We start from the raw sequence: 25047 nt of genomic DNA on the forward strand, positions 1-25047 counted from the left end.
TAATAAAGCATGGTGATGCTGGTGTATCAATCAATTTGGATCGAGACAGTTTTTAAAACAGTTCAAATCCAGGCTTGATCAGAGTATGGAACTCAAGAAAGTTGAGGTGAGTGCAGAGCTTTCAGTGGGCTAATAAATCCTTCACCTTCAGGTGTGTTTTTCTGTTACTCCTTCCATTCCAAAGCAATGAGTTACACTATATAAACAAGACTAGGGTAGACATCTCCTTACTCCTTATCACTATTTCGTCTGGGTGACTTTGACCTTTATATGACATATTTTCCTAGAAGAGAAGTTTTACTGATTACTAGTTGTAAATTATTTGTACAGAAGTATCAGTGAAACAACATAAATGCAGTGTTTGCCTCAGATGGGTGAAATAGATCACACACAAACACTGAATCACCGAAGTTGGACATATGCAGTTTATACTATTCTTAATGCCATTCATCACTGTAAAGCTCTGTGCATCATGTTTAAATACAGACATGTTTTAACTTAAAAACCGATGACTTTCACCTACAGTTGAAAATGGGAATCCAGCTTTACAATCCTGAGTCAAACGTCTTTATGTGAAGTTTCTAAAAATCCAGTTTGAATAGCAGAACCAATACATAAAAGACAATAACAGTTAGATGATGAGGAAAATTGCTCCAAAGAAATGAAATGTGCACAAGTGTGTCTAAACAATCGATCTAAACAATGACACTCTGAACTCTTGAGCGCTGCCCCATCACGCTCATGGGCTTTCCATCACTGTCCTCCATGGAGGAAGTAGAGGAATTTGCAAAGTCCCGCCTCGACTCCCCCCACCCCCAGTGGGGAGAGAAGTCATACCTTGGGGCCCATGAATGGAGCCCTAAGATAAAGCGCTGTTGAAACAAATCTAAAGCTGCCTAATGACATGCACCGTGAAACTCTTCACAGGTCATTTACGCTGTTGACAGGCTTCTGCCACAGTGCCGCACACCTCCTCTTCTGTGTGTGTGTGAGACAGACATGGGGAGGCACACAGATATACAAACAGATGATAGAGCGATAGCCAAAGTTTGAGAGTAACAAAGAGTGGAAAAAAGAAGCTGATGTATACAGTATGTGACATGTATTAGTCATACACTGGGAGGTAATCTGGGAGCTATGAAAACAGTGTTTAGCCTCTCTGCAGCATGGTCTCGCAGCATGGGAAACCGTTTAGAGATGTTATCTCCACTGGACTGCTCTGCACTTGGTTTCAAGAGGCAATAGCTACCTCGGGTTGTATTTCTAAAGATGTTTAATTTATGTTCGCTGTTCCTGGAGTCTGTTTGTGAAACAGTGGATATCCTTGCAAAGTTTTGGCTCATAGGAATCTACTGCAAATGTATCGGTAATCCAGCACACTGATATGCCTCCAGGTCTCATTACTCACTTCCGCCACTTCAGCCCCTTGCTGAGATAAGTGCCGAAAGAAGACAAGGAAGAAGGGGGGACACAATAAATGCTAGTCTTCCAGTTTCCTAAAATGATATAGTATTTCGAGACTGCCAAATTTACAGGATTTTAAGGAGTGTCATAAAACTAGATGCTTGCACAGCATTTTTCCATAATAGCAATCTGTACTTTCAAGCTAGATTTTCTTTCTGAAACAGCTTTAAATGAGAAAAGTGTGCTGTATGTACAGTATCTGCATGAATCATGACAAATCAGGAGCAGCCTCATTGTCAGAGACCCCTGCAAAGGAAAACATTAATTTTACATGAGGGTTAACTAAATGATCACATTATTATTATCATTCTAAAAATCTATTTTAACTCATCAATATTGAATAAACCCCCCAAAAAACTTCAAATGGCTCTAGCCTAATCAAAAAAAAAAAAGAATGTTATGGGCCTTTCTAAAAGGCACCTTCACAGATGTTTTTGAGGGATTGATCATAACTTGCTCGGTTTTCCAGCCTGTGAAATGAGGATTCATCCTCATCCATCTTCAACATTCATCAATCTTCTTTTTCTGCTGTGTATCCTTAATCATTGCAGGGCTCTGAGTCCCAAACCGGTGACACAAAAGTGTTTCAACAAAGGTAGTGTTTTGATCGATGAAGGAGAATTTTGTTCAGTTTAACATCAACGGGGAGGTCAAAGGTCAGGCTCAGCAGATAACACAGGCCACTAAGCTGTCACACCATGTGGCCCCTAATAATCATTACTGAGTGAGTTAGATGTGGACATGAGGAACAGATGTATCGACTAGTGTATCATAAAGCTTGAACTACTATTTTTCATCGTACTGAATGTGAGCTTGTGTCGTCTTTTGTGACTTGACTATTATTACAGTATGGTTTTTATAAAATGCAGTAATGTGCGCATTTAAATTGGTCAACAAGTACACATTTCTGTGTACTTATCATACTTGCTGAGATGCCTGCTTCTGTCTCACACGTTTAAGAAACTGTTCCATACTGTTCTGGTTTTAAACAATCTTTCCCAAATATATCAGATGACACAACACAAATCTGTCCATCATGCACTCCCCCCCAGAACTGTTAGCAAACCATCTGAGAGCCTTTCCCAACTTCATTAACGTCTCCACACATCAGTTTCAAGCTGCAGATTATCCTCTTCCAAATATGAAAACATTCACATAAGAACAGACAGTTTAACAGGTGCCATGGAAACTTCGTCACTTCAACAATTACTGCCTTATGTTTGACTAACAGCCATAAATCATTCTCTCTCCACAAAGAGGACGCTGTAGCACACCACTCTATCCAATAATCAGAAATTGCTCTATGCGTGGTGTGACGAGCGGGTGCTGAAACAGCCCGCTCTTCTGTTTGGTGGACGGTATTTTGCTCTCTATGGCGGCATTACAGGGATCCTTCAGCGAGCGTGATATTGTACCTGCTCGACACCTGTTAGCCTTAGTCAGGGGTTTCATCAGATAGTTGAAATAAATACTAGTCATCATCATAACCATAATAATAGTCATAAAAACCAGGGACCTTTATGTTGTTGCCAAATTGCCCTGCCACCTGATTTACAGTCTGACTAGGTGGGGAGGGGAAACAGGCAGGCTAAGGAGGAGGATGGGGCCTATTACGTGCATGGAATGGGATAAATACACAAATTACACACCTGCAGACCACAGATCTCACACATGCACACACCTGGGAGCTCACAGGCACGTTGTGGCTGGGGATGGGCTCGAGGGAGGAACACAGAGGTATTCTCTTGGGATTACAAAGAGCAACATTGTACTTCCCCTTACACACACAGCAGGTGAGCAGAGTGATTAGGGGCCAGAGGACAAATTAGCCCTCATATTAAAATAATCCCTCATGTCTAATAACAATAATAAGCTCCACAATAAGGCTAGTGCACCTCCACAATGGTCTTCCTTTTCTGGCAGCAACTTGTTGAAAACAGATTTGAGTATTAGCGAAATGGGCCCATCAGATCTTGTTGACCTGTCAACGGCCCTGAAATACAAAGGCGTTAGAGCAATGGAAGCCAATAGCTGTAGTAAGGACGCACTCTACACTCTAAATCCTCACCAGCTGTTTGATTCTAAAGAAGAGCCAATACTGCAGCTAAAAGACACTCCACCGATTTCACGCATGAAGTTCGATTTATGAGTTTTACTCAGTCTGTAAAACAGCTGTATTCCAGGGGTCTAAAGGGACAAATAACACTGGTGATGTCATACTAAGGACTGAAAGTCAGGATACCTCAGCTGCTTCAATTTAGACTCGAGTCCCCAGTGTTACAGTAGGGAACACTGAAGCACTGGATTCTAAGGGCTTTAAGGTGCATTCACAATAGGTAGGATCAGAGCATTTTCTGCCAGATGTTTATTCCTTCTTTTGGTTCCGACAGGTAGCAGCAAAAATAGACAAATGATACCAGATAACTAAAAGTACAAACAATGAAGTATACTGTAGCACCCAAATGTATTCAGAATTGTTTGTGACCACACAAAGTATAGACATCATGAAGGATAAATGAGGCACTGGGTAAGTCGGTCCCATTGATGTGAAGTAACAGTGGTTGGAGTCAAATTCCTTATGACAAACAAAGGCACTACATAAATAGAGGCCATCAACATTTCTATCTGAATATTGTTGGATTAACTATGTTTGAAAGGTGCACAGCATGGTTGTTACAATAAATAGTATCAACAGAGGAGGGCATAACACTGTACAATGTGGACATTCACAATCAAAATGTAGGAAAATCAATGAAGACGTCTCTCCACTCAGGGTGCGGCTCCTCTATGGTTTCGGGGTATCCTGCATTCGCTGTCGCCTCCTAGCCAGGGCTTCCTGTTTCTTCCTCTCAATCTCAGCTGTGGAGCACTTCCCCGTTATGTGGCTGGTGACAAAAACTAGAAATGAGGAAGGAAAGTTACAAAAATGAATAAAACACTGTTTTTCCTTGGAAAAGCGAGAATTAAAACTGTTGCCCAAAAAGGGAAACCCCCAATTCAGAGCTTGAATTCTGACTATATGTTCTCAAACAATGGGGTTTTAATTTGTTAATGCGAAAACGTTTACCACCATGACCACACCAAAAATACAAAACAAAACAAAACAAAACAAAAACATCCCCCTGTGTCCAGAAAAAAACAAAAAAAAAACAATCTGCAGTTCATTGGCAATGAAGCTTCCTGAGGTTTGGACTCTTGACAGCACCACAAATTAAAGTTATTGTGCAGCGTTTACTTGCTTTGGAGAAGAAATGTTCAAGTGCACGTGCACCGAACTGTCAGTGAGTATGAGAACAACATGTGACATATGTTCTACTTGAGTTTTCATTTCAATATCCAGCCTCATAACAAAACCCTGAGAAAAGAAAAGGAAACACACAAACCGCAAAGATTTACCAAGAAAAGCACCAATTTTCCTTTCGATGGAAATGCTTTCAGTTATTACATATTGTATTGACTGTAACCTGTCAAATGTGTTTCCTCCACTTTCAGACAATGATCTGTGCAGTGATTTTTGTGATATTATTAAACTATCAAACTAACTACAATTTACAATATCTTCTCCGAACTTACCTTTGCAGCTTACAGCTGCTGAATCTGACACATTCCGTTTGAATGTTTTGTGCTGGGAATTCTGCTTCATGTCCAGATTAATGTCCCCATCCTGGAGAGTCCCAGAGGAATCCCTACACTGGCTGAATGCGCCCAGGCCCCCACAGCTTCCTGGGAAGCTCTGAGACATCCGTGAGTTGTTGATGCCATCTCTCATGGGAATGTTCCTTCCTTGGTAGTTAACAGTGTCACAGCTAGCACCTGGTAATGAGTTAGAACGTACAAAAGCATGTGGGGGCTGTCTCTTAGCACTGACACTGGCATTCATGGACCAGGTTGTGTTGATTGGCAGAGGTGCAGTGTTTTTTCGCTGTATGTCTACAGCAGTATCTTGCTTTTGCTGGCAGTCACTGGGGCTCACTTGCTGTGGCTGACTGTTGGAGATCCTCTCCACGCTGTCACATACCTGGTAGAGCAGCGCGTCGTCCCCATCATCCCATATGCTGTCGGAAATGTCTTTACCAGAGTCTGCAGATACACAAGCCCCCTTCTGATCATTAGTGATCTTATCAGGCTGAGGAGTAGACACTGTCTTTATGGTAGAAGATTTTCTGTCATACATCTGTGATTTAGGCCGTATAGCAGTGAAGCTGGACTTGGAAACATCTTTGGCAGCTGTTTTGGGCAGGAAGTGGGGGTTTGGCTCTAACTTGAAAGTGCTTCGGTTGGTAGTCTTTGGTTTGGGACACAGTTCCTGGAGTGCACTGCTGCTTGGTTTGTGGTGCAAATTTAAAGGCTGATGTGTGGAGTTTGTATTTGGAAAAGAATTGCAAACAGAAGTGAACGGACTAGTGTTTCTCTTAGTGTTACACTGCAAGCTGGTTTTAGGGTTGGTGTCGTAGTGTTTCTCTTAGACTGCAAGCTGGTTTTAGGGTTGGTGTCATGTTGCTGGTCAAGACTGTGGGTCATCGCCAGCAGGACAGAGTCATTAAGCAGGTCATCATTCTCCCAGTCATCATCAAAGTCAACACAGTTGTTCACACTAAAACCATCAGATCCTCTTTCTTCAGAAGGATGTGCAGCTGAGCTGGACTTGTCAGCATACTTGAGCTGTGATTGTTGGGGTTCAGCTGATGTTGAGGTCACAGGTTGGTATTTTAATTCCTGTGAACAGGCTGATGCAGATGAGCTCGAGCTTAGCCTCCTGTTGACTATCTGAGTGGAGCTGTCAAACAGATCATGTAGCTCTGCCTCCACCTGATCTGATGAGGGTGGACATTTTAGGTCCTTCACGTTGCTATGGAATGCTATCTCTGTCAGTTTTGTGTTGGGAATGTTCACACATTTTTTGAGGTTGCTGTTGGTAGTGGCAAGCTGCTCTGAAGTCTCCTTGTGTTGCTGCATGTTCTCATCAAACTGCCTGGCCAGTTTCCTGAGGTCCTCCACACTGCTCTGTCTGTGGAGAGGAAAAACAGACGAGGGAAATAATCAACAAACCAATTAAGACAGGAAAACTACTACTAATACTAATAAAAAAAATCAAGTGCTACAGGTAAAAATGACCTAATGTTTGCATATAGTGTTTGGTAATATAGGAAATAAAACCACAGATCCTCAGTCAGGAGATTTCTGGGTCAATATATGAAGTACCGAGAGTGCTTCTTCTTGACTCTTATCTTTGGAATCTCTGGCGTATTAGAGACAGCACCATCACCTATCCACTGCAGCATAGGGGAATCGGTCCCTTTTGGTTTGGCATCCTATATATGATACAGACATAAAGTTTCAAAGCCAAAAAAAAACAATACAGCACACAGAACTATGCATCCAAACTACTTCTTGCCTAGAGTTACAACAAGGGGCTAATTTTCAGCATCACATTTGAACATACTGATTTGTCAAATGCTGAAGAAACAACTGACCTTTGGAGCAATGCGGTTGACAATATCTGATATTTCCATTACTCTGGTGTTGTTGGCCCGTGACCCTGTAAACAGATAAGAAATAATTGTTATATTACTACCAACACTAAAAACAATCTAAATTACATTGATACATGTGTAATTTGTAATGTCAGTATACAGTGGCTTCAAACAGTATTCATAAGCCTTCAGTTTGTGCACACTTGACTGTGTTGTGGTGTTAATTTTAATTAACACCACAACACAGTAAAGTGTTTATTTCAAATCATCTTGAGTAAGTCTCTACAAGCCTTGAGCACCTGGATTAGAGAAGTGGATCCTATTCTTACTCTGTCACACTGGATGGGAAATGTCCGTGAACTGTCATCTTCAGGTCTTACCTGTGTTATCTTGAGTAGGAGATGTGGCATCCCAGAAAATATCTTGTGACACTTCCGCATCGCCTGGAGATTCCCCATTATTCAGGCCAGGATACCTGGTGCAGCCTATGTGCTTAGGATTTAGCAAATCTGTGCAAATGACACCGGTGACAAGAGTGACATATCACCCAAATAAAGACATCTACAGATAATTTGCTGTGTTTACAATTATCTAAGTGCATTTGACTTATTTTATAGTCCATACCGTAGTTATTTGGACAGTTACACATTTTTGTTCTTCAGCATATACAGTTTAAATAACATAATAAATACTACACTGACATGCCACGTTTCAGTCCATAGAACTTTATTACACAACTCTACTTGTTTTTTTTTTTTTTTGTATGTTTTTGCAAACTAGAGCTTGGCCTTTCTGTTTTTGAGGCTTTTCACGTTGTCAGGAATGTAGGAGAAAAACAATCCAAAATTCAAGGCTAAACTTTTATCAGCTAGCTAACAATGCACATACGATGCCAACAAAGATTACAACATTTAATAGGATTTATAACATTGTCAGTTAGACTAAATTCCAAAACAGCATCCCATCTTTATGCCACAGCATCCATTTATCTTATTTTCGTCATCATTATGACAATCATGTGGAACAACTATCAATTCTTTATGAATGACCATGAATTCTGACATAGGTTAGTCGTATGTATGTTGAATTTAAATCAGTTAACGTTGGTTTTCATGATCACATATTGGATTTCATCACTAATGACCGTCACTCAACGGATTCATTAGACAGGGTCAATTATTCTCAACCCATCCGTTTGTTCCGCGCTGATAATTGCCAGCTGCCAGATTGTCTCAGCCTCACCTTTACATTTGGGTGATGCTGTTTCAAGCATCTCTTGTCCTGTTTTCTTGTCTTGTGATAAGTGTTGGCAAAGTTTGGAAACATTCCTCCACAGCTCAGTGAATTCAGAGGAGCCACCGGCTGCGGCTGCAACATGCGTCCTCGGCTCTGACATGATTCACTGAAACAGCAAAAATGGCGAAACCTCTGTTGAACATTGTTTCATCAGATGCTTAATCTAAGATCTCGCTTTCGAAAAGTGCGATCGATGCGTTACATTCACATCTTGTTCGTGCTTTCGCAAACACTATTGTGTTTTGCCTTTTACTCGATCACTAGGGGGAAGCAGCCATGTTTACCGTGACGTCAGCGACCTACGGATGCCGATAGAGGTTTTGTTGGAGTTCGCTTGATTGTGCTACAACAACAGCAAAACTGACTTAGAGGGTGAGTACTACGTGTTTCAGACTACACTTCCGTAGTAAACATAAAAATAAAATGTATCATCACATTGTCAGTTAGTGACAATATTACTATTACACCTACCATCACAGTTTTCCAATTCCAAGTTAGTTTCAAGCTTGTCTTAGTTTTGTGTGGTTGCAAACAGTAGTCTACAGTTAATAGTATGGCAGACTGCCTAATGCTACCAAGTCTACCCATATGTTTGGCCAGTAATTGTTATCAGGCTTCATTGGGCCTGAAGTTTGTTTGTGGAAGCTTTGTTATGAAGGTTGTTTGTATGGATTAATAAATGCATACAAATTTTCACAGATGTTTATTATTTGACTCAAACATTGTAGGTGCAATTCTAATTACACTGTGTTTGGCAAAAATGCCACAAAGCCTGGTTGAGGTTACCAGGGTACTGCTGTGTCTGCAACCCGTTGCCTTTTATGAATATCAGACTGGTGATGATCGGCCTTCACTGCACTTTGTCAGCTCAGTATTGTGCCTTTAGTAACAATCAAATATCAGCAGGTCAAGTTTGTCAAATTCTAATAGAGTTCATGTGAAAATACATTTATCAGTGTATGTCATGATAAAAATTGGTGGACTGTAAACACCAGAAACAGTGGTGGAGTAAGTGGAATAATAAGTTCCCCACAAATTCAGATGTGTGTTTTCTTTTTTCTATATATTCAAATGCTGCAGACAAATCAAAGCCAAAGGAAAATAACGGGACCTGAGATAAAACTGGCCAGTCATTCAAACATGCAGAATACAGTCAACCTTCAGGGTCCTTTTCATTTAAATACTTTCTTGAGATATAGATTGAAGACATAAAATACTTAGAATAATGGTCTGCTTCATTATTTTTGTCCCCACAAAAAGTTCAGCTACCTTGTTAAAAATCTTTGCATTTTCTGTTCATCAGGTTGAGTGTGTTAGATACCTGTCAGATATACAGTCCATCATTCTGCACAGTGAAGCTCGAACATCCTTGTAAACACTAAGCAAAGCACATTTTCCAGTGGAGTAAGACTTTAAACCACAGTGATACACTCTCAGTGCTAACAGTCAAATGTCAGATGCCGTAGAACCTTAAGATCAAAGGTCAAGGATTAATCCAGTGCACTTAGCTGTGGATGTCAGCGAGGCTTTTTTGAGCCAAGGTGGCTGATGGGTCACCTACTTATCAGTTGTTTTAGTATGTTTAGGGAGTGAACATAGGAAGTATCAAAATCTTAGTCTGGATAAATGCAAACTTCTAACACATTTGTCCAATGTGACCTCAAGATCTGAATCATGTGAACACGTTTTCTGTTTCCTGACTATTTTGATGACCTTTTATGCTCATGTCAGATGTTTTTCCTGTGGTGGCTTTATCTTGAGTTTAGCTGCTCTTGGGTCTTACTTTGACTAAACGAATGGGCATTTTTCTTTCATTTGTATTTTGTTTTTTTAAATTCAGTGTTTCAAATTAATGTTAAATATGAAAGATTTTAATTCAGAGATACAGATGATTCAGAAACTTCCTATACATTAGTTTTACAACCCCAAATTAGAAAAAGTTGGCACATACATTGTGTTGTATATCATAAAATCCACCTCAACATGTTGTATTTCCTATTTTTGTCTTCACTCAGAATTGGACGAGTCCAGTTTTGAAACTTGTTTGGGACTCGGCTAAACCTCAGTAATATTTCTTAGAACTGTTCTGGCACTTTGTTGAGTGAACATCCAAAATCTCGCGCTCTGCTTGTGTAGTTATAGTCGAATGAGTAATTGCTTCAGTGGTAACAGGTTAGTGACATGTGAGTTGATGAATCCAGATAAGTCCTTGTGTTGTTGAAACTAGTCCACGTTTCTACCACTGTCATCCTCTTATCTGTGAATACCCAGGAAAGGGGCTACATGATCAATGTTGCTGTTGTTTATTTGTGCACATGCGCTCACACGGACAATATTCAGAGTTTCCACTGAACACGTTGTGTGAATTCTTTGATCAAGAATTAATTATTTGCTTTAAAAAAAAGAAACATCACGGTCCTATTTATGAAATAAATCCAAACCTTTGAGGATGGTGGAGGAGTACACACAGTGCTCTGTCTGTGAAACACACAAATGTGTTTCACCAGAGAGGTCAGAGGTCACAGTAGTCAGCAGGTGCAGGTAAAGATTCTAGCAAAGATTTTAACCAGTTATTGTGAATTTGCCATTTTGTATTTATGCAGATTTGCTGATTGTTATGGGTTTAATCTAGATTTTTTTTTTTTGCTTTCATTATGTGATGCAAATTAATTTACCACCTTTGTGCAGTGAGAATTTAATGTCAAATCACTTATATATTATAAATTCAAAAGAATGAAAAACTTGGAATTCTTCAAGACATTTCTGACATTCAGAGCAATTTCCAGAATAAAGCACTAGATGGTGCTTGTATACCTCCTTGGTATCGTGTGTGTGTGTGTGTGTGTGTGTGTGAGAGAGAGAGAGAGAGAGGAAGAAAGGGGGCTACAGTAAGTACAGTCAGTGTAGTCTGGATACAGAGAAATGTGTGTAGACAATGCTTTACTGTGATGCTGTGCTGCCGCAGTAGACAACACACAGACACACAAGATGCAGAGCATTACTATGCTTGACAGTACTAGATTTGGCTTTATCAATATACCAATCAACTGTGTTTCTTTGATTGAATGCCAGAAACTGTTATGAATAGACGACGTGTTGTCAGAGTCTGTACTTATTCTTTCATCAGAATATCAGCAGATATTCAGCCACAGCTAACGATGGAGGCATAGAAGTCGAGGGCAGCTGCTACATATGTCATCCTCTGGGCAGACCCGTTTATGCTTAGTGAATCAAAGGGTGGTTGTTGCAGGGAGGAAATCTGAAAAGAAACATTCAAGTGTCTAAGATTCTCTAAGTCCATATAAACGTGATCATCATTAAAGAAATTATTGAAATTATAGCATTAGAAAACAGAGAAGAACAGCAGTTACTCACAACTGAGAAGGAGAGCTAGAAAATAGTTGCATTTTTGCTTCGTAAATGGAAAGCAATTATCAATTTTTTAACTTTCTGTCTTTTGACTAATTCATTAATGGGCCATTTACTTGATCGTCTTTATAAAATGGTTTACTCCTTTCCTAACCCTGTCTGTTGTGAGGCCACACACACTGAACAGTACATTTAGGCCTGTAGGCCATTGTCATGTTAGTGGTGTAGCTGTTGTCAATGTTAAGGAGGTTAACTGGAACCGCCAGTATGGTTGTAACAGCGATTTAATCAACAGTTAGCTACATTTCATGCCTCCCTTTAATGCATTCAGCTAATCTTGGGGGTATCCCCATTGCTCTGTGAAGCGAGCTGTGTCATATCATGCTGCCACACAAATTCGTGCCCGGGGGGCACCATCTCTTGCCCATCTAAAAGTCACCGTAACACCCTCTGTCACACTGAATGTGAGCATTTCTCAGAGGTGATAGTTAGACCACAGAATAAAGGGCATGGATGTGTCACTTTCAATTTGAATATGAGGCATCAGGCCTCCACTGACTTGAGTTTTTACCCATTCTTTCCTTGCTCCTCTTGCAGGCCTTTCCAAGCCATGTCACAGCAGCAAACAACTGCCTGAGGCTGCATAGGGAAGAGAGAGGAGGAACACGTTAGCCAAACTAAACTAGCTTGATTCTTTCCCAGAAGCCTGCCTCTTCACCTAACTACCTACCACTTTCTTCTATTTATTGGTTATGCCTTGGTTGTTTAGAAGCAATTAAGGAAATAATTGTGGAGATTTCTGAGGATTGGGTATTATAGTAGAAAGTAAAGAGCTAATTGCCCAAGCAGCTGCAGGTGTTTATGAAGGAGGCGTGAATATGTCAGGGGATCTACCAGGCATAGACAGCAATAAGGAAAAGGAAACATTTGTGTGTGTGGTGGGGGGGGGGGGGGTGAGGTGAGACAAGCTGGAGTATATGAAGCTCTGCTCAGAATAGTCTGTGCATAAATAATAATCACCTCTGATGGCCTCTGGTGCTGTATCTCTGAGGAGCCCACAGTGTCTTCCATGTTTGTATATGTGAAGAGTATATCCCGATGTTTACACCACCCCCATCCTCCCCCACTACCCACCAATTCTGCCAGACCTCCCTTTGGGCTAGCAGTGTCTCATGGATGACAGTTAGCATGTGGCAGAGCTCTCTGAAGTGGAAGGGATCCAAGATGCTGGGTTTCTGTGCCAGCTTCACCAAGCTGGGATTTCACCCATTTCACAGTGTCTGCCAACGTCTGGGACTGTGAATGAAAGTATTTGAAACAATGCCTGGTTCTGTGGTGTCAGATCAGTCAGCTTCAACTGTGGTTAGACGCAGCCTAAGGTGGTTTGGATTATATCTGAAGCAATCCCAGCAGCCTTTTGGGTCACATGGGGGCAAAACAGAAGTGCTAAAGTGCTCAAGCAGCAGTGGATGGTTGTGATGAAGAGGAGAAGAACTAATCAAAGGAGGATGGTTGTCTCGTTTTCATGTGGCTTACTGTTTTGTTTTTTTGTTGGCCAGTGTGACTGATATGATTTCAGGATTCTTAGTAATTCAAACATTTACTGAACTTGTTTTCAGATCCCAGTTGTTATCAATGTACCATCAGGAACAGGGAACCCAATACACCTTTTTTAAGATAGTAGATGCCAGAATTATAAAATAAGAGCTTGGTTTGTCACAGCTGAATTCTTGATCTGCAGATATTCAGGAAAACCTTAATATTTCCTGCTCTACCCACGTTTTGACCGTTTTAGGAATCTCATTTTTCATCATCATATCCAATGAGAAAGACATCAATAGTGCCGTTCAAACTGTCTGACTGACAGATGATCTCTAGAGAGGACAACGATTAGCTTAGCAACAAGGATGGGGAAAAAGAATCAGAGTTAAGCAGTACCTTTATTTTAAAATTTTCATCTTTTTTATTAGGCTAACCTCCAAATCTTAATGTCTGTAATGAAATAACATAATTTTAGTATATCCAATTAACCTCTGTCTCGACCCCCTAAGGGCTTCACTTAACATAGATTCAACTAAGGTTGTCTTGACTGCAGTTTTCTGCTTTAGGTGTTACAGTTTAGGTGCAAGACCTTTCACAGCAATCTCTATGGTCACCACTTATGGGCTAACCAGCAGTATACTGCATTAAGTTACTCTCATCCATATGTACTGGGAGATGTCATTTAACATGTGAAGGAGATGCCAAAGAGGAAGCCACTTTGCAGAATTAAGACACAGCTGCAGTTGTGGAGGAAGACTAAAGCAAGAGCATAGAGCGGTGTGTCTGCGTTCAGCACGCTGTAGCAGCAGCCTACACTGACTGCTCATTTATTCTGTTTATAATAGCAACCCTGATGATAAATGTCCCGCAGAGTGCACATGTGCTAAAATATTCATCAATTGGAGGCCCCCTAATTTGGAGAGGAGGAAAACCAATAAATTCAGATGTGAGCCGCAGTCATGTTATATTTATATGAATATGCAAGACCATGGGTGGGACATTAAGATTAATCTGGCTTGTATGCGCTTTAACCAATTCTAATGTTCTTGTGTTAGACAGAGATGTGTGAGCCGACGGTGAGAAGTTGTGAAACAAAGTGGGCTAGCACAGTGATGTTTCACAATTTTTAGGGTTTATAAAAACCTAGAAAAGTATCTAAATATGTGAACCTGCATGATCCTCTCTGATTAACAGAAAAGGCTGGGTTCTGCTCTTTCTGCTCAGTTAGATTTTTCAAGGATACACTGTATAATAATATAAAAGCTGCCCCTCAGCTTTTTAGTTGTAGTGAAATTTTATTTGCCATTATCATGGCACTGGACTCTTCTTTCTTTCCAAACTACATGGTTTATAAATACAGCTGGATGAGTGCATTGGCTGCTTGCAGGATTTTCAAATTTTTCTCTGCTTGTTGTATTTTCTGTCCTCCTCTCTTCCTTTTTTGTCTGCTACTCTCACACCCTGTTCTGTTCTTTCTGCTTTTCTCCTTGTGTGCTTTTCTCACCCTCTCTGCTCAGATGTACAGTGGCCTGGAGGAGGAAGGAGGGGTGAAGGTGATGTGTGGGGGGGGAGTTCTCCAGTCACATACCCTGCAGAGCCACTCCCTCCTGGGGTAAGGATGACAGGAAGTCAGCCAGATGGCACCGAGCAGGTCTGCAGCATGTGACCTCCTCTCTGGAGAGCCAGGAAGCAAGGAGGAGAGGAAGGAGGAGAGAAGAGGTGGACGGAGGTGGGTGAGATTAAGTTAAAGGAGGTGAAGAGATGCAAGAAAGATGTGTGGAATGGAGCTGACTGAGCCTCTCATAAATCAGAGTTAGTGGTTGCTCCAGCAGTCAAATCAGGCCTGCGGATTACATTACATATTATTTTAAAGCAGAAATCAATAACATTTTGATAAAAATAAATTTGCATAGTTCAGTTTTATATCTTTGAATGATACCAGTGATTGAGCACGTAGCCAGTTCATGAAAGGGTTTTCACAGCAGCAATCTGGAGAAGAATAAGCTGCTGGTAATCAAAAAGTGATGAAATAGAAAAGACGTAGTGAGTTTTTTCTTACTGTCAGCGAATCCCAACAAATAAACAACTATGAATCGATCCTGTGAACAAATAGTACCTGTGTAGCCAAAACCTGATTTATCTTGTTCCTGTGTAACAAAGAGCAACATTTTTGTCCAAAAACTATTAAAACGCATCACACTGTTAAACTGGATGGGATTTTACATCACCACCCATGCACACAGGCTCCATAGCTAAATCCATCGACGACCATGCTCGCACTGTAAATGCTCAACTGTGCACACATGTACATCCGTGATGGAAAAAGTGACAAATCAAAATATTTAAAAAGACCAAGTTACATCTGTAACTGTGTGTATATAGACATAGATACATTTTAAACAATACAACATCTTTATTGTGATTATTGATTTGAGATAATGGTTATAATGCTTTTTAAATAGCACATCAGTTAACACAGGTGCTTAGACTTTCTTTTGATGCTGCCAGCAGGCGGGAAAATTTAGAAAACCAAATATATTATAACACAAACATTGAGAGCCAATTTGCATCAGCACTACATGTGTGGTTCTTTAAATTCAATCCTGTAGAGTAAAACTGCCAGTTTGTTGACCTGGAAAAGATGCAACTTCATTTCACCCGGCTGGAAGTCACATCACAAGCTAACAGCATCACTTTGGTATTGACATCGTTGGTGTAAAGGAGAAAAATAAATTGACTAATTTCTCCACTTATTACCATTCCCATGCACACACAGATTTTCTCATCACATTGCACAGACTTCCATTTTGTGCCTCGATCCATCCCCACCCCCTTCCCTCTGTTCCCCTCCTGCCCAGAGTTGCCTTTGATCTAAATGTGGCCTCAGTAGAAGACTTGTACACAGTCATTTTCATATAGGGTTTGAACACACTGATGGAGGGCTCGTTGCTGCCGTGCTCACTTTTATCCTCCGAGCCCTTTTCCCTCGGAACCCGGCTAGCATATGGCGACCACCCCTCACCGGAGTTTCCTTCTACAGGAGGGACAGCCCACTCTTAACATCCCTGAGTCTTCCCACCGCTTTGGGTTTAGAGATACTGGAAATTAGTTACACTGGTAGAACTATGGCAGCGATGCTTATGGGGCAAAGTTTTTTTTTAATATGCTCGAGAGGCTTTTAAGTGTCTGAGTGTCAGTGAACCTGAAAAGTGAGCATGTGGTAAATTGATACCTTGATCTCACCCATCTGCTTACCTTTCTTCTGGGCCAGGTTCAATGTAGACGATCATTCAAATGAAACCACAATTGAAACACAGGTTTCAGTATTAAATAGCTTTAATCTAGAGATGAAAAGCTGGATTTGGCCATCAGATTTTTTTATTCCCGCCAGTGCATTCTGATGAAGATCACCTTTCTTGAAGCTGGTCTTTCACTTTGCTGAAACAGAAACCTGCCCGTTGTTTGCTAACAGAGAGCGTCAGTCTTTTGTACTGGGGAACTGCCAAAATCTCCATCAGGAGACAATGACCAAAGCAAATCCACTGTATCACTGACTTATCATCACAGGTTTTTGACTGAATCAATCCCTTTTGAAAACCAGTGTCCCCCTGGAGCTGGCTGAGTTTGTTTCTCTTGGACAAAGATTTGAAAGTCACCGCTTGCCACAAAGCAGTTCATGAAACTTCAAACATTTAGCAGAAAAAATCTTTCTGTCACCTTTGGTAAAGTATATTCATTTGTAGATACTCAAAGAAGTTTTAAGACTTTTAAAAATGCTGTATTTTGGGCTAAAAAAGAAATGTATAATTTAAAAAATTGCCTCAAAATTGCCTCAAGTGAAAATATTAAATTTGTTAAATAACAATAAACTTTTAATTACAATTAAAATTTAATTAGAACTTTCTAGATTCATTTAATTGACTTGGTTTTTGGAAATAGTTTGTTTTTCTTTGCACTGTTAAACCCTTTCATCGTGAGCGCTGTTACTCTATATATCTGTGAACAAACACATGTACTCTGGAAGGGATACAGCATTTATCTTATTACCTTTTCTTAAATGTTTACAGCCATTGTCTTCCTTTGCACTGTAAACACCGTGCTGTACAGTACTGTAAAACCGCTGCCAGGGTTGTTTTCATGCTTTTATCTTAAATGCATTCTTTCCAGATTGTTCAGCCCTAGAAACTGGTAATTACCATATATTATCACCTCCACAAGCTCCACCACTAGGGTTGCTATGTTTGTGGTAATTATATCACTCCCAGGTTGTCTGTATAATCACTTAACAGAAGAAGCAGCTCTGCATTTGCTGGAGCTTTGACACAAAAATCTTTCCTTCAGCCTCTAGATGCTAATCAGGAAACAGAGGACACTATTTTAAAGACATTTATGTTTGTTGATTGAAAACCTTCACATGACAAACATGAGAAAATTTCATATTTAACCTAATTGATGATATAATAATATTTATTGTTTTATCTCTTTATTCATTTATTTACTTTTTTGTCTACAGACATTTTAGTGGACTTGGTAGATCTATTGTCAACTAGAACAACTCCTTAAGAGTTTAATTAAAAATCAAAACATCTGTTTTGTCATTTAAAGTTAAACCTCACCGAGAAGAGTTTCTCAAAACCAGTGGGTATAAAATTAGAGCGTTTGTACATCGGAAAACATTCGCCTTAGAGATATGATGTGAAACACAGGTGTAACATCTATTCTTAGAACTTAACCTCACCCTTACCCCAGGCCCGTTTGAGGGGTTTTAGACCCATCAGACCCTTTCCATGCACCACATCCACCATTATCATTCCAAGGCTTATTTCAGTGAACTATGATATTGTGCTGTGTTTCCGTGTTTGGTGTTGTCTGTTTCCATCTCGCCAGCTGTTGGGTTATTTATAACTGTGGTTGCTACTCTAAATGAGCTAGTAATTAGGCAGCAATGCGTTTTAGGAGACGTCCTCTCCTTCCCATCCATCCATCCATCCCTCCCTCACTCCCTTCCTTCTTCTCCCCATCCCTTTCTTTTACTCTCACTGTCTCCCTGCTGTCCCCAGTCACACCAGGAGAAAAAGGGAGGCTTGACTTCACTGAATAATTGAGGGTTTTTTTTACAAGTGAAGTGGCTTGTTGTCTGACCCCATCAAGGCAACACACAGAGACGCATGCACACAAATGCACAGTAGATGTCATTAGGTTGAAGGCAGAGCCTAAAAAAGCCAGACAGTTTTTAATTGGCTCCAGCCAGCAGCATCACCTCCTGCCAGCCCTCTGCTCACACGATACAACCTCGCCCTAAAGCCCTCTGAGGAGAACAACAAAAGTGGCTTCAACAGACAACAGGGGAGCTGTGTTTGTATGTTTTCCCTTAACATGAGCAGCTACCCACCACCTCCTCCCCGTCATTATGAAAGAAGGCAGAAATATGCCTGTGATCCGGGTTCCCGTCTCTTCCCCGGTGAGCGCCCCTTTACCTCATGTTAATTTCCAACTTTCAAAGCTTGTAAACTTTATCTAATTATACACAAGTCGATAGACTCCCTCGTCCAGATTTTTGGCAGGTTGCGGTGTTAATTTATGAAAAACAAATCTGAAATATGCAGATGTCTTTTGTTTGAAGCAGCTGTTTGGTCCTGTTGCCAGGTTTCAATCAGGCGGTCTCTGGAGATGCCCGCATGTGCGATCTGTGGCCAAGGCCCCCCGTTTGATGTCTGACAGAGACGGAGGGACGAGGCTTAAGTGCGGGTGTTCACCCACAGCCAGTTTGCAATTACTGTACATATTTTGCTGGTGTGTGCAAGTATGCTGCTGTTGCCTATTTTTTTTTCGTTATAGTGACATAATTTTTGAGGATATTTAAGTTCATTTCTTAAAGTAATGAGAAATAATGAACTTAATTTTTTGCAAAATTGTTGTTTCCTGAAATTTATCAGGACGGTCTCAGCCAGATAAGGTGAATTATTTTAGGCTTATCACAATCACAGAAGATGAAATATTTTTCTCATTTATTTATTTTTTTACCTGTTTATAACAAACTTCCTTTTCTTCTCGACCCTCACGTTGTTCCCCTGCCTGGGTCCTCAGAGGATCTAGTAACTCAGCTCACAGCTGATTCATTTCTCCTGCAAAATACATGAAATATGTGAACTCTGTAATGAACTCTTATATGAACTTTGATCCATTTGAATTAAGTGGTGTGTCTCAACACTGCAGAAACACAGAAGATGCAAAATTTTAACCACTGGGATGCCAGGGTGCATTCGCTTCGACCGTGTTCTGGCAAATGCTGTCAGCCGTATTCATTGCTAATTTATGGCGCTCATTAAGTGACGGGGAACACACAAAGAATCAGAGCAATTACCATTTATCTTGATATATTATTTACTAGGGATCATTTTCCTGCGTGGTTGGGGACTGAGGTGAGAGAGATGGGGGGTGCACCACAGGGGTTTGGAGACAGCTGGCACAGGAGAGGCAGAGAGAGACAGAAAAAGACAGGGGGGGAAGAGATGGAAGACACATTACATGCTCACAGTAAACTAAAGTGTTAACACCCAGGTGTAATAAGCAAAGGACTGTGTGTGATTATTGAGCCAATCTTATTGTTTAAAACTCTAACCAATCAGTTAGCTGCTTATTGACATAACCTGGCCAACCTTTAATCAATATATGGAGTATATGACGTATGGAATATGGATGAGGGGAGATGTGGAGAAAATAATGTGACCGGCCAGTTCAACATGCTTTGATTGATCGTTATTAACTGATTTAGGGTGCATTTTCTTCAGTTTCCCACAGACATAATCACACAATGTCATGCAAGCAGTATAATAAGGTTGATATTAATGGTGCATTTTAATATCGGTTATTTATTACCACATTCATTTTGACATCAGTTTAATTACCAGGCACAGCCACAGTTGTCACCAGAATGACTGGCAACGGAACAGGCCTTAATGCCTCAATTAACATTGTGAGTCACTGGTCTGATTTCAAGGTAGATATTCTGAATTGCTTTATGGCTAAACTCAGGTAGGGGCCAGTTCCAGAGTAAGCAGAGCTAAAGGTTTCGGTCTCTTTCAGTGCCTCCTGTTTCATCACAGAGAAGCAAACAAATACAACCACAAATCCAGTGAGTGGAAACATCTTCCTTTCAACTAGGAAATGCTCTTAATTATGAAACTCATACTGTAAACAGTGCAGAGTACAGAGGCATCCACTTGTCTTGATTTGTGGTCTAATCTGTTTTAGATGGTGGCAGCTTTGTAGTGTGCTTTTAAAATTATCATATGTGCCAACTTTAAGTTGCGATAGCCCACGGTCAGAAATTCTGCTGTGTTGTAAGCAGCATATAATGTATTTTTATTGAACATGATGAGAATGCAAGACATCTTTGGTGGCTGGTTACTGAAGAACCTTTCTGAAATTGATCATTAAAACTTGCACAGTAGCAGATAAACTGCAGATATGTCTCTGATGTCCTGCTGTGTTATTTCTGCTCAGGAGCTGGCTGTTAGTCACAGCAGTGTCACTGACATGGGGCTGTAATTCATGTACAAGAACATTTTGCATCCTGGCCTTGTTTTCTTTCTCTACTCTCTTTACATGGTTCACTCTGTGCTTCCCTTGTTGATCTGTGCCTGATCTCCCTGGCGCCTTTCTCTCGGTCAGTGTTGTCTCTCTTTTTCCATCCTTCCCTTTCTCTGTTGATCTGTTTATTTATTGCTTACTTCTCTTTTTCTACTTCCTCTCCATTTTCCTTTCTCAGCTTTCCTCTGTCTTTTCTTTCTCTCAGTCTTTGCGTCTCCCAAGTTTACCCCTTTTGTGGCTGGGTGACAGATGCCTAATTGAATGATGAATGTCCCTTTATTATACTCTAATTGAACTGCCAGCTCTGTGATTGGCTGGCACTTGTGCAGCTGGGCTTGTGTGATTGGTCAGATGAATCATGTGTAGGGTTCTGGGGTGGGCTGCTGTTTGGATGAGTGCAGGCCTACTCTCCATCTGTCTCCCCATGCACACACTGATATTAGCAATAAGCAACCTACCCTGTTATCCCAGCCTTTCTTCTCACTTCTCACACAAGGGAATGATGTGTTACAGGGTGCACATGCTCTTGTGAATCTTAATAAATTATGCACACGCCTGCTGTTGAAGGGCCAAAATTTAATTGTAAGCAATTTTGTTGTTTCTGTGTTGACATTGTGCCCTTGTGGTCTTGTCTTTGTACTTCAATCCAGCCTGATGTACCTCCCTCAGTCCAAACACCTCCCCCTCCTGATTCACTGATCTATGCAAGCAAGCTCACACATGCACTCTAACACATATATGCATTTAATCTCACACAGGTAAGTACATATACATGCACTTATGCATACTCAAACCACAGTAAAAAAAAAAAATGCAACCAGCGACCAAACGAGCACAAATGTACGGACATGCACTGGTGGGTGTCTTGGACTGGCCCTGACCTGACAAGCGGGCGATGAAGATTAATGTGTCCTCTCTGAGTGACAGGCTGGGGAATTGAGGGGCAGAGGGCCTCGTTAATCAAGAGCCTGACAGGTGCCATTCAGACCCTCTGAACAGCTACAGCTCCCACTGCCCACACACACACACACACACACACACACACACACACACAGACACCCATTAAAACACAATCTCACAAAAGCAAACCTACAGACATTCTTCACCAGTGCTCTCCTCATTTTCCTACCACATCCACTTTTCCAGTTGAGCAGGCTGGCGTTAAGCACCACCAGACTTAATCATGCACTGCCAGAATTAAAACTCATTCCTCAGAACCAGGCTGCTGGCACGAAAAATAAGAAAATCAATCGGGTACTTGGCAGGGCTGCCCATACTCACTGACTCTGGGTCTTTTCCATTCTCATTTGTTAAGGCCCTGAAGCTGAAGAGGCTCAAGCAAGGCCAGGCTTTATGATCATTTATTATAATTTACCAACAATCCCAAGTCTCAAGATCATTACTGGCCAAACATTAATGATTAATTCCTTAATTCTACCTGAATTTCTGCTTGTATTTGGGTCCAGAGGAGTAGGACGGGTGCATGTATCTGTATTACCTTGTGGTTAAATGAGCTGACTACATAAAGATAATGAGAAGCGCCGCCATGCTTTTTCAGCATAACTGAAATCTAATAGCTAAATGATGTGGTTTCTGACTGGTTTCACCTTTTAAATCCAATTTATTATGTAAGGCTAAGAAGGAACTTTAACCCATTCGAGAAGTGACAAATTGAAACGTACAAAAAAATGGGTACATCTCTGCATTTTGTGGCTATTTGTTATTTTTGATGAGGCTTTAAAATTTTTACCTCCATCAAGGAGGTTGTGTTTTTGGTTCGGTGTGTGTATGTGTGTGTTGGTTAGCAGGATTACAGACAAACGGCTTGATGGATCATCAGCATACTTGCTACAGACTTTGGTGGGGTCCCTGAAAAAGGTCAGAGATCAAGGTCACAAAAAATAATGAAAAAAATAACAAAAATTCCATCTATGATGAGATAAAATTTAAAAAATCAGACCTATTTCAAAATCATTTGATATTTTACATGCATATGTAGGGTGGCAATGTCTATCAGCAGACCATGTTTAATCCTGATCTTATCCAGGTTCCGGATCTGACGACCATTTAAATTTAACATTTAATGCCTATTTTCCACTGTAATGTGGCCTATGATGAGGATAGAACCCTGAAATGTTCAGATAAGATGCACAGTATAAATGCCTATCATACCCTAAAATATTTCCCCATTTCTGTTCCCAGCAATAAAACCAGGAGCCTATGTCTTTACCTGCTTCAGAATGATCCAGCGAGCCTGAGCTAGTTTTTGCGCTCTGCTTTTATTAACTAATGGAACCTAATATTTCATGAGCTATTAATAGAAACTCAGCTTGTAATTAGTACTGTGTCAAAAAAATATGGGCATGCATCTTCATTCACCATCACAGCAAGTCCCTTCATCTTCATTACAATCGCTTTGCATCATTTTTCATCCTTTTATTACTCTTTTGTTTTGATTAGCTGCTTGTCATTGCGTACGTGTTGTGCAGTGGGATGGTGGTCGACAGAGACAGGAACAGGAAGAAAAATGGCCATCTTGAAGGACACTCTCCAATCAGTCTTCTAGTCTTCATGAGCAGTGTTACATTCTGTGATTAAGGTGCACCGGAGTCCTCTTTTTTTCAGGTTTAATGTGAGTAAATACTGATGATGATGATGGCAGTGAAACCATTCATTATTTTACTGAGAGTGGCAGTGGGTGAATACTGGGCTTTTTACTCCTCTTACTATGGATTGACAAAACGTTCAGCACATAAACCCTTCATCTCAAAGACACAACCATACAATATATGAAATGAGATCTGGAACAATACTAAATGTGTCCTAAAATCCATCTTTTAGGGTATAATAGATCAGATCCAGGTGAAATTTGGTCTGACGATACAGTAGACATTGCCATCCTACGTACGTGTGTAAAATCTCAAACGATTTCGATAGGTTTTGACGAAGTTATGACATTTTTTAATTGGAACTTTTTGAAATGGATGCAAGAAGTTCATGCATTAATATCTGTGATGGTTTCATTTTGCTTCGTCAAAATCAGTAACATGCTGCTATTACATGTACAGCAAACTGCCTAAAGAGTCTTCCATGTTTTTTTGTTTACAGCATTCCTGTGTGATTATTAGGAGGTGATCACTGCTCATATCTGGAAAAACACAGACAGCAGTTTCCAGCCAAAGGCCTCAAGGGCGCGCATCATTGTAAGGCAGTCATTGCTCTTTACCATGGCGATTCATGGGGCCTCTGTTTCCAGTTGTATTATCTTAATTGTCCTGGCAAGTATGTTCAGCGGTTATATTATCAATTTATGGCTCCTCTTGCCACCCCATTAATCCAGCTGTTAAAACACTGTAACCAGTGGCTGAAATTCTCTGTGAGAGGAGCATAAACCTGTCTGAGGATCACCTGTGGCGCTGCAGGCAAGATAGAGAGAGGCGGGGTGCTATTTTTCTTAAACATTTTTCTGCAGGTATCTTATAATTTCTTAGACATCTGTTGGCATTAAATTGTTGTACTTTGAAATAGAAGCATTATAGAAAAGAAAAATGTCTACATTTTACTGTTGTTATGGCACCAGAGGAGTTATCATTCCTCATTACTAATGGAGACTTGAGGATTTACCCGTGAGGATGGCAATAAGGTTATGTAGGCATGTTGCATATTAAGTTAGGGATAATGTAAAGGAGGCTGTTCTCATCACAAATACATACTAAATAGTGTATCACAACAAGATAAATTGGGTTTTACTGTGAAGTAGATCTTAACTCAACCCCAGCAGCATCTAACCAGCAACAAAAATATTGTGTTATCCAAATAAATCTGAAGTACTTTAGCATTAATGTTCCTTCTCGATGGGTGTGTGCAGTTGTCTGTCTCTAAGTGTCAGCCCTGTGATAGACTGGCGACCTGTGCAGGGTGTACCTCTTGCCCACTGACAGCTGGGATTGGCTCCAGCCCCCCCACGACCCTCTTCAGGATAAGCGGTATAGATAATGGATGGATGGATGGATGGATGCTCCTTTGTGACCTGTTAAAGTCCACTTACTCGCTGTTTCCAGACTTTCAACCACATGTCACAGGAGGTCACTGCCCTTGAACAGAGACAGTGACCAAAGTTGGAAACTGAATGACAACTAAACGGCATCTGTTGATGAAAACAGGGATGTGATTGAAATTTCTTGAAAAAGCTCGTAAGTGGCGCAGCTTTTCAAACAAATTTAGGAACAACACAGTAATGTTCTTCTGGCAGAAGTTGTTCCAATTAATGTGATGGATGTGGTTAAGTGATGTGGTTAAATGAGAAGCA

At 40.7% G+C, this 25047-nt stretch overlaps 1 protein-coding gene across 1 annotated transcript; it reads right to left on the reverse strand.

Annotated features, from left to right (window-relative positions):
- Positions 1-3644: 3644 nt before the first annotated feature.
- On the reverse strand, positions 3645-8508 carry etaa1b (ETAA1 activator of ATR kinase b). The gene is made up of 7 exons (XM_020601889.1): positions 8181-8508; positions 7319-7447; positions 6939-7003; positions 6667-6776; positions 5915-6472; positions 5038-5864; positions 3645-4362 (listed from the first exon to the last, which is right to left on the reverse strand). Exons 1-7 carry the CDS (start codon positions 8332-8334, stop codon positions 4250-4252), a joined length of 1956 nt encoding a protein of 651 aa, XP_020457545.1. The 5' UTR covers positions 8335-8508; the 3' UTR covers positions 3645-4249.
- Positions 8509-25047: the final 16539 nt, after the last annotated feature.

The sequence above is a fragment of the Monopterus albus genome, unplaced genomic scaffold, assembly GCF_001952655.1.
Source record: "Monopterus albus unplaced genomic scaffold, M_albus_1.0 scaffold52.1, whole genome shotgun sequence".
Taxonomy (NCBI): domain Eukaryota; kingdom Metazoa; phylum Chordata; class Actinopteri; order Synbranchiformes; family Synbranchidae; genus Monopterus; species Monopterus albus.

Excerpts from the sequence above, each read along its gene's own strand:
- etaa1b (XM_020601889.1), bottom strand. The coding sequence starts at position 8,334 with ATGTCAGAGCCGAGGACGCATGTTGCAGCCGCAGCCGGTGGCTCCTCT. Across the intron at positions 7,448-8,180 it reads AGCATCACCCAAATGTAAAG|ATTTGCTAAATCCTAAGCAC; the intron begins GTGAGGCTGAGA and ends TCATTTGCACAG. Across the intron at positions 6,777-6,938 it reads TCAACCGCATTGCTCCAAAG|GATGCCAAACCAAAAGGGAC; the intron begins GTCAGTTGTTTC and ends TATCATATATAG.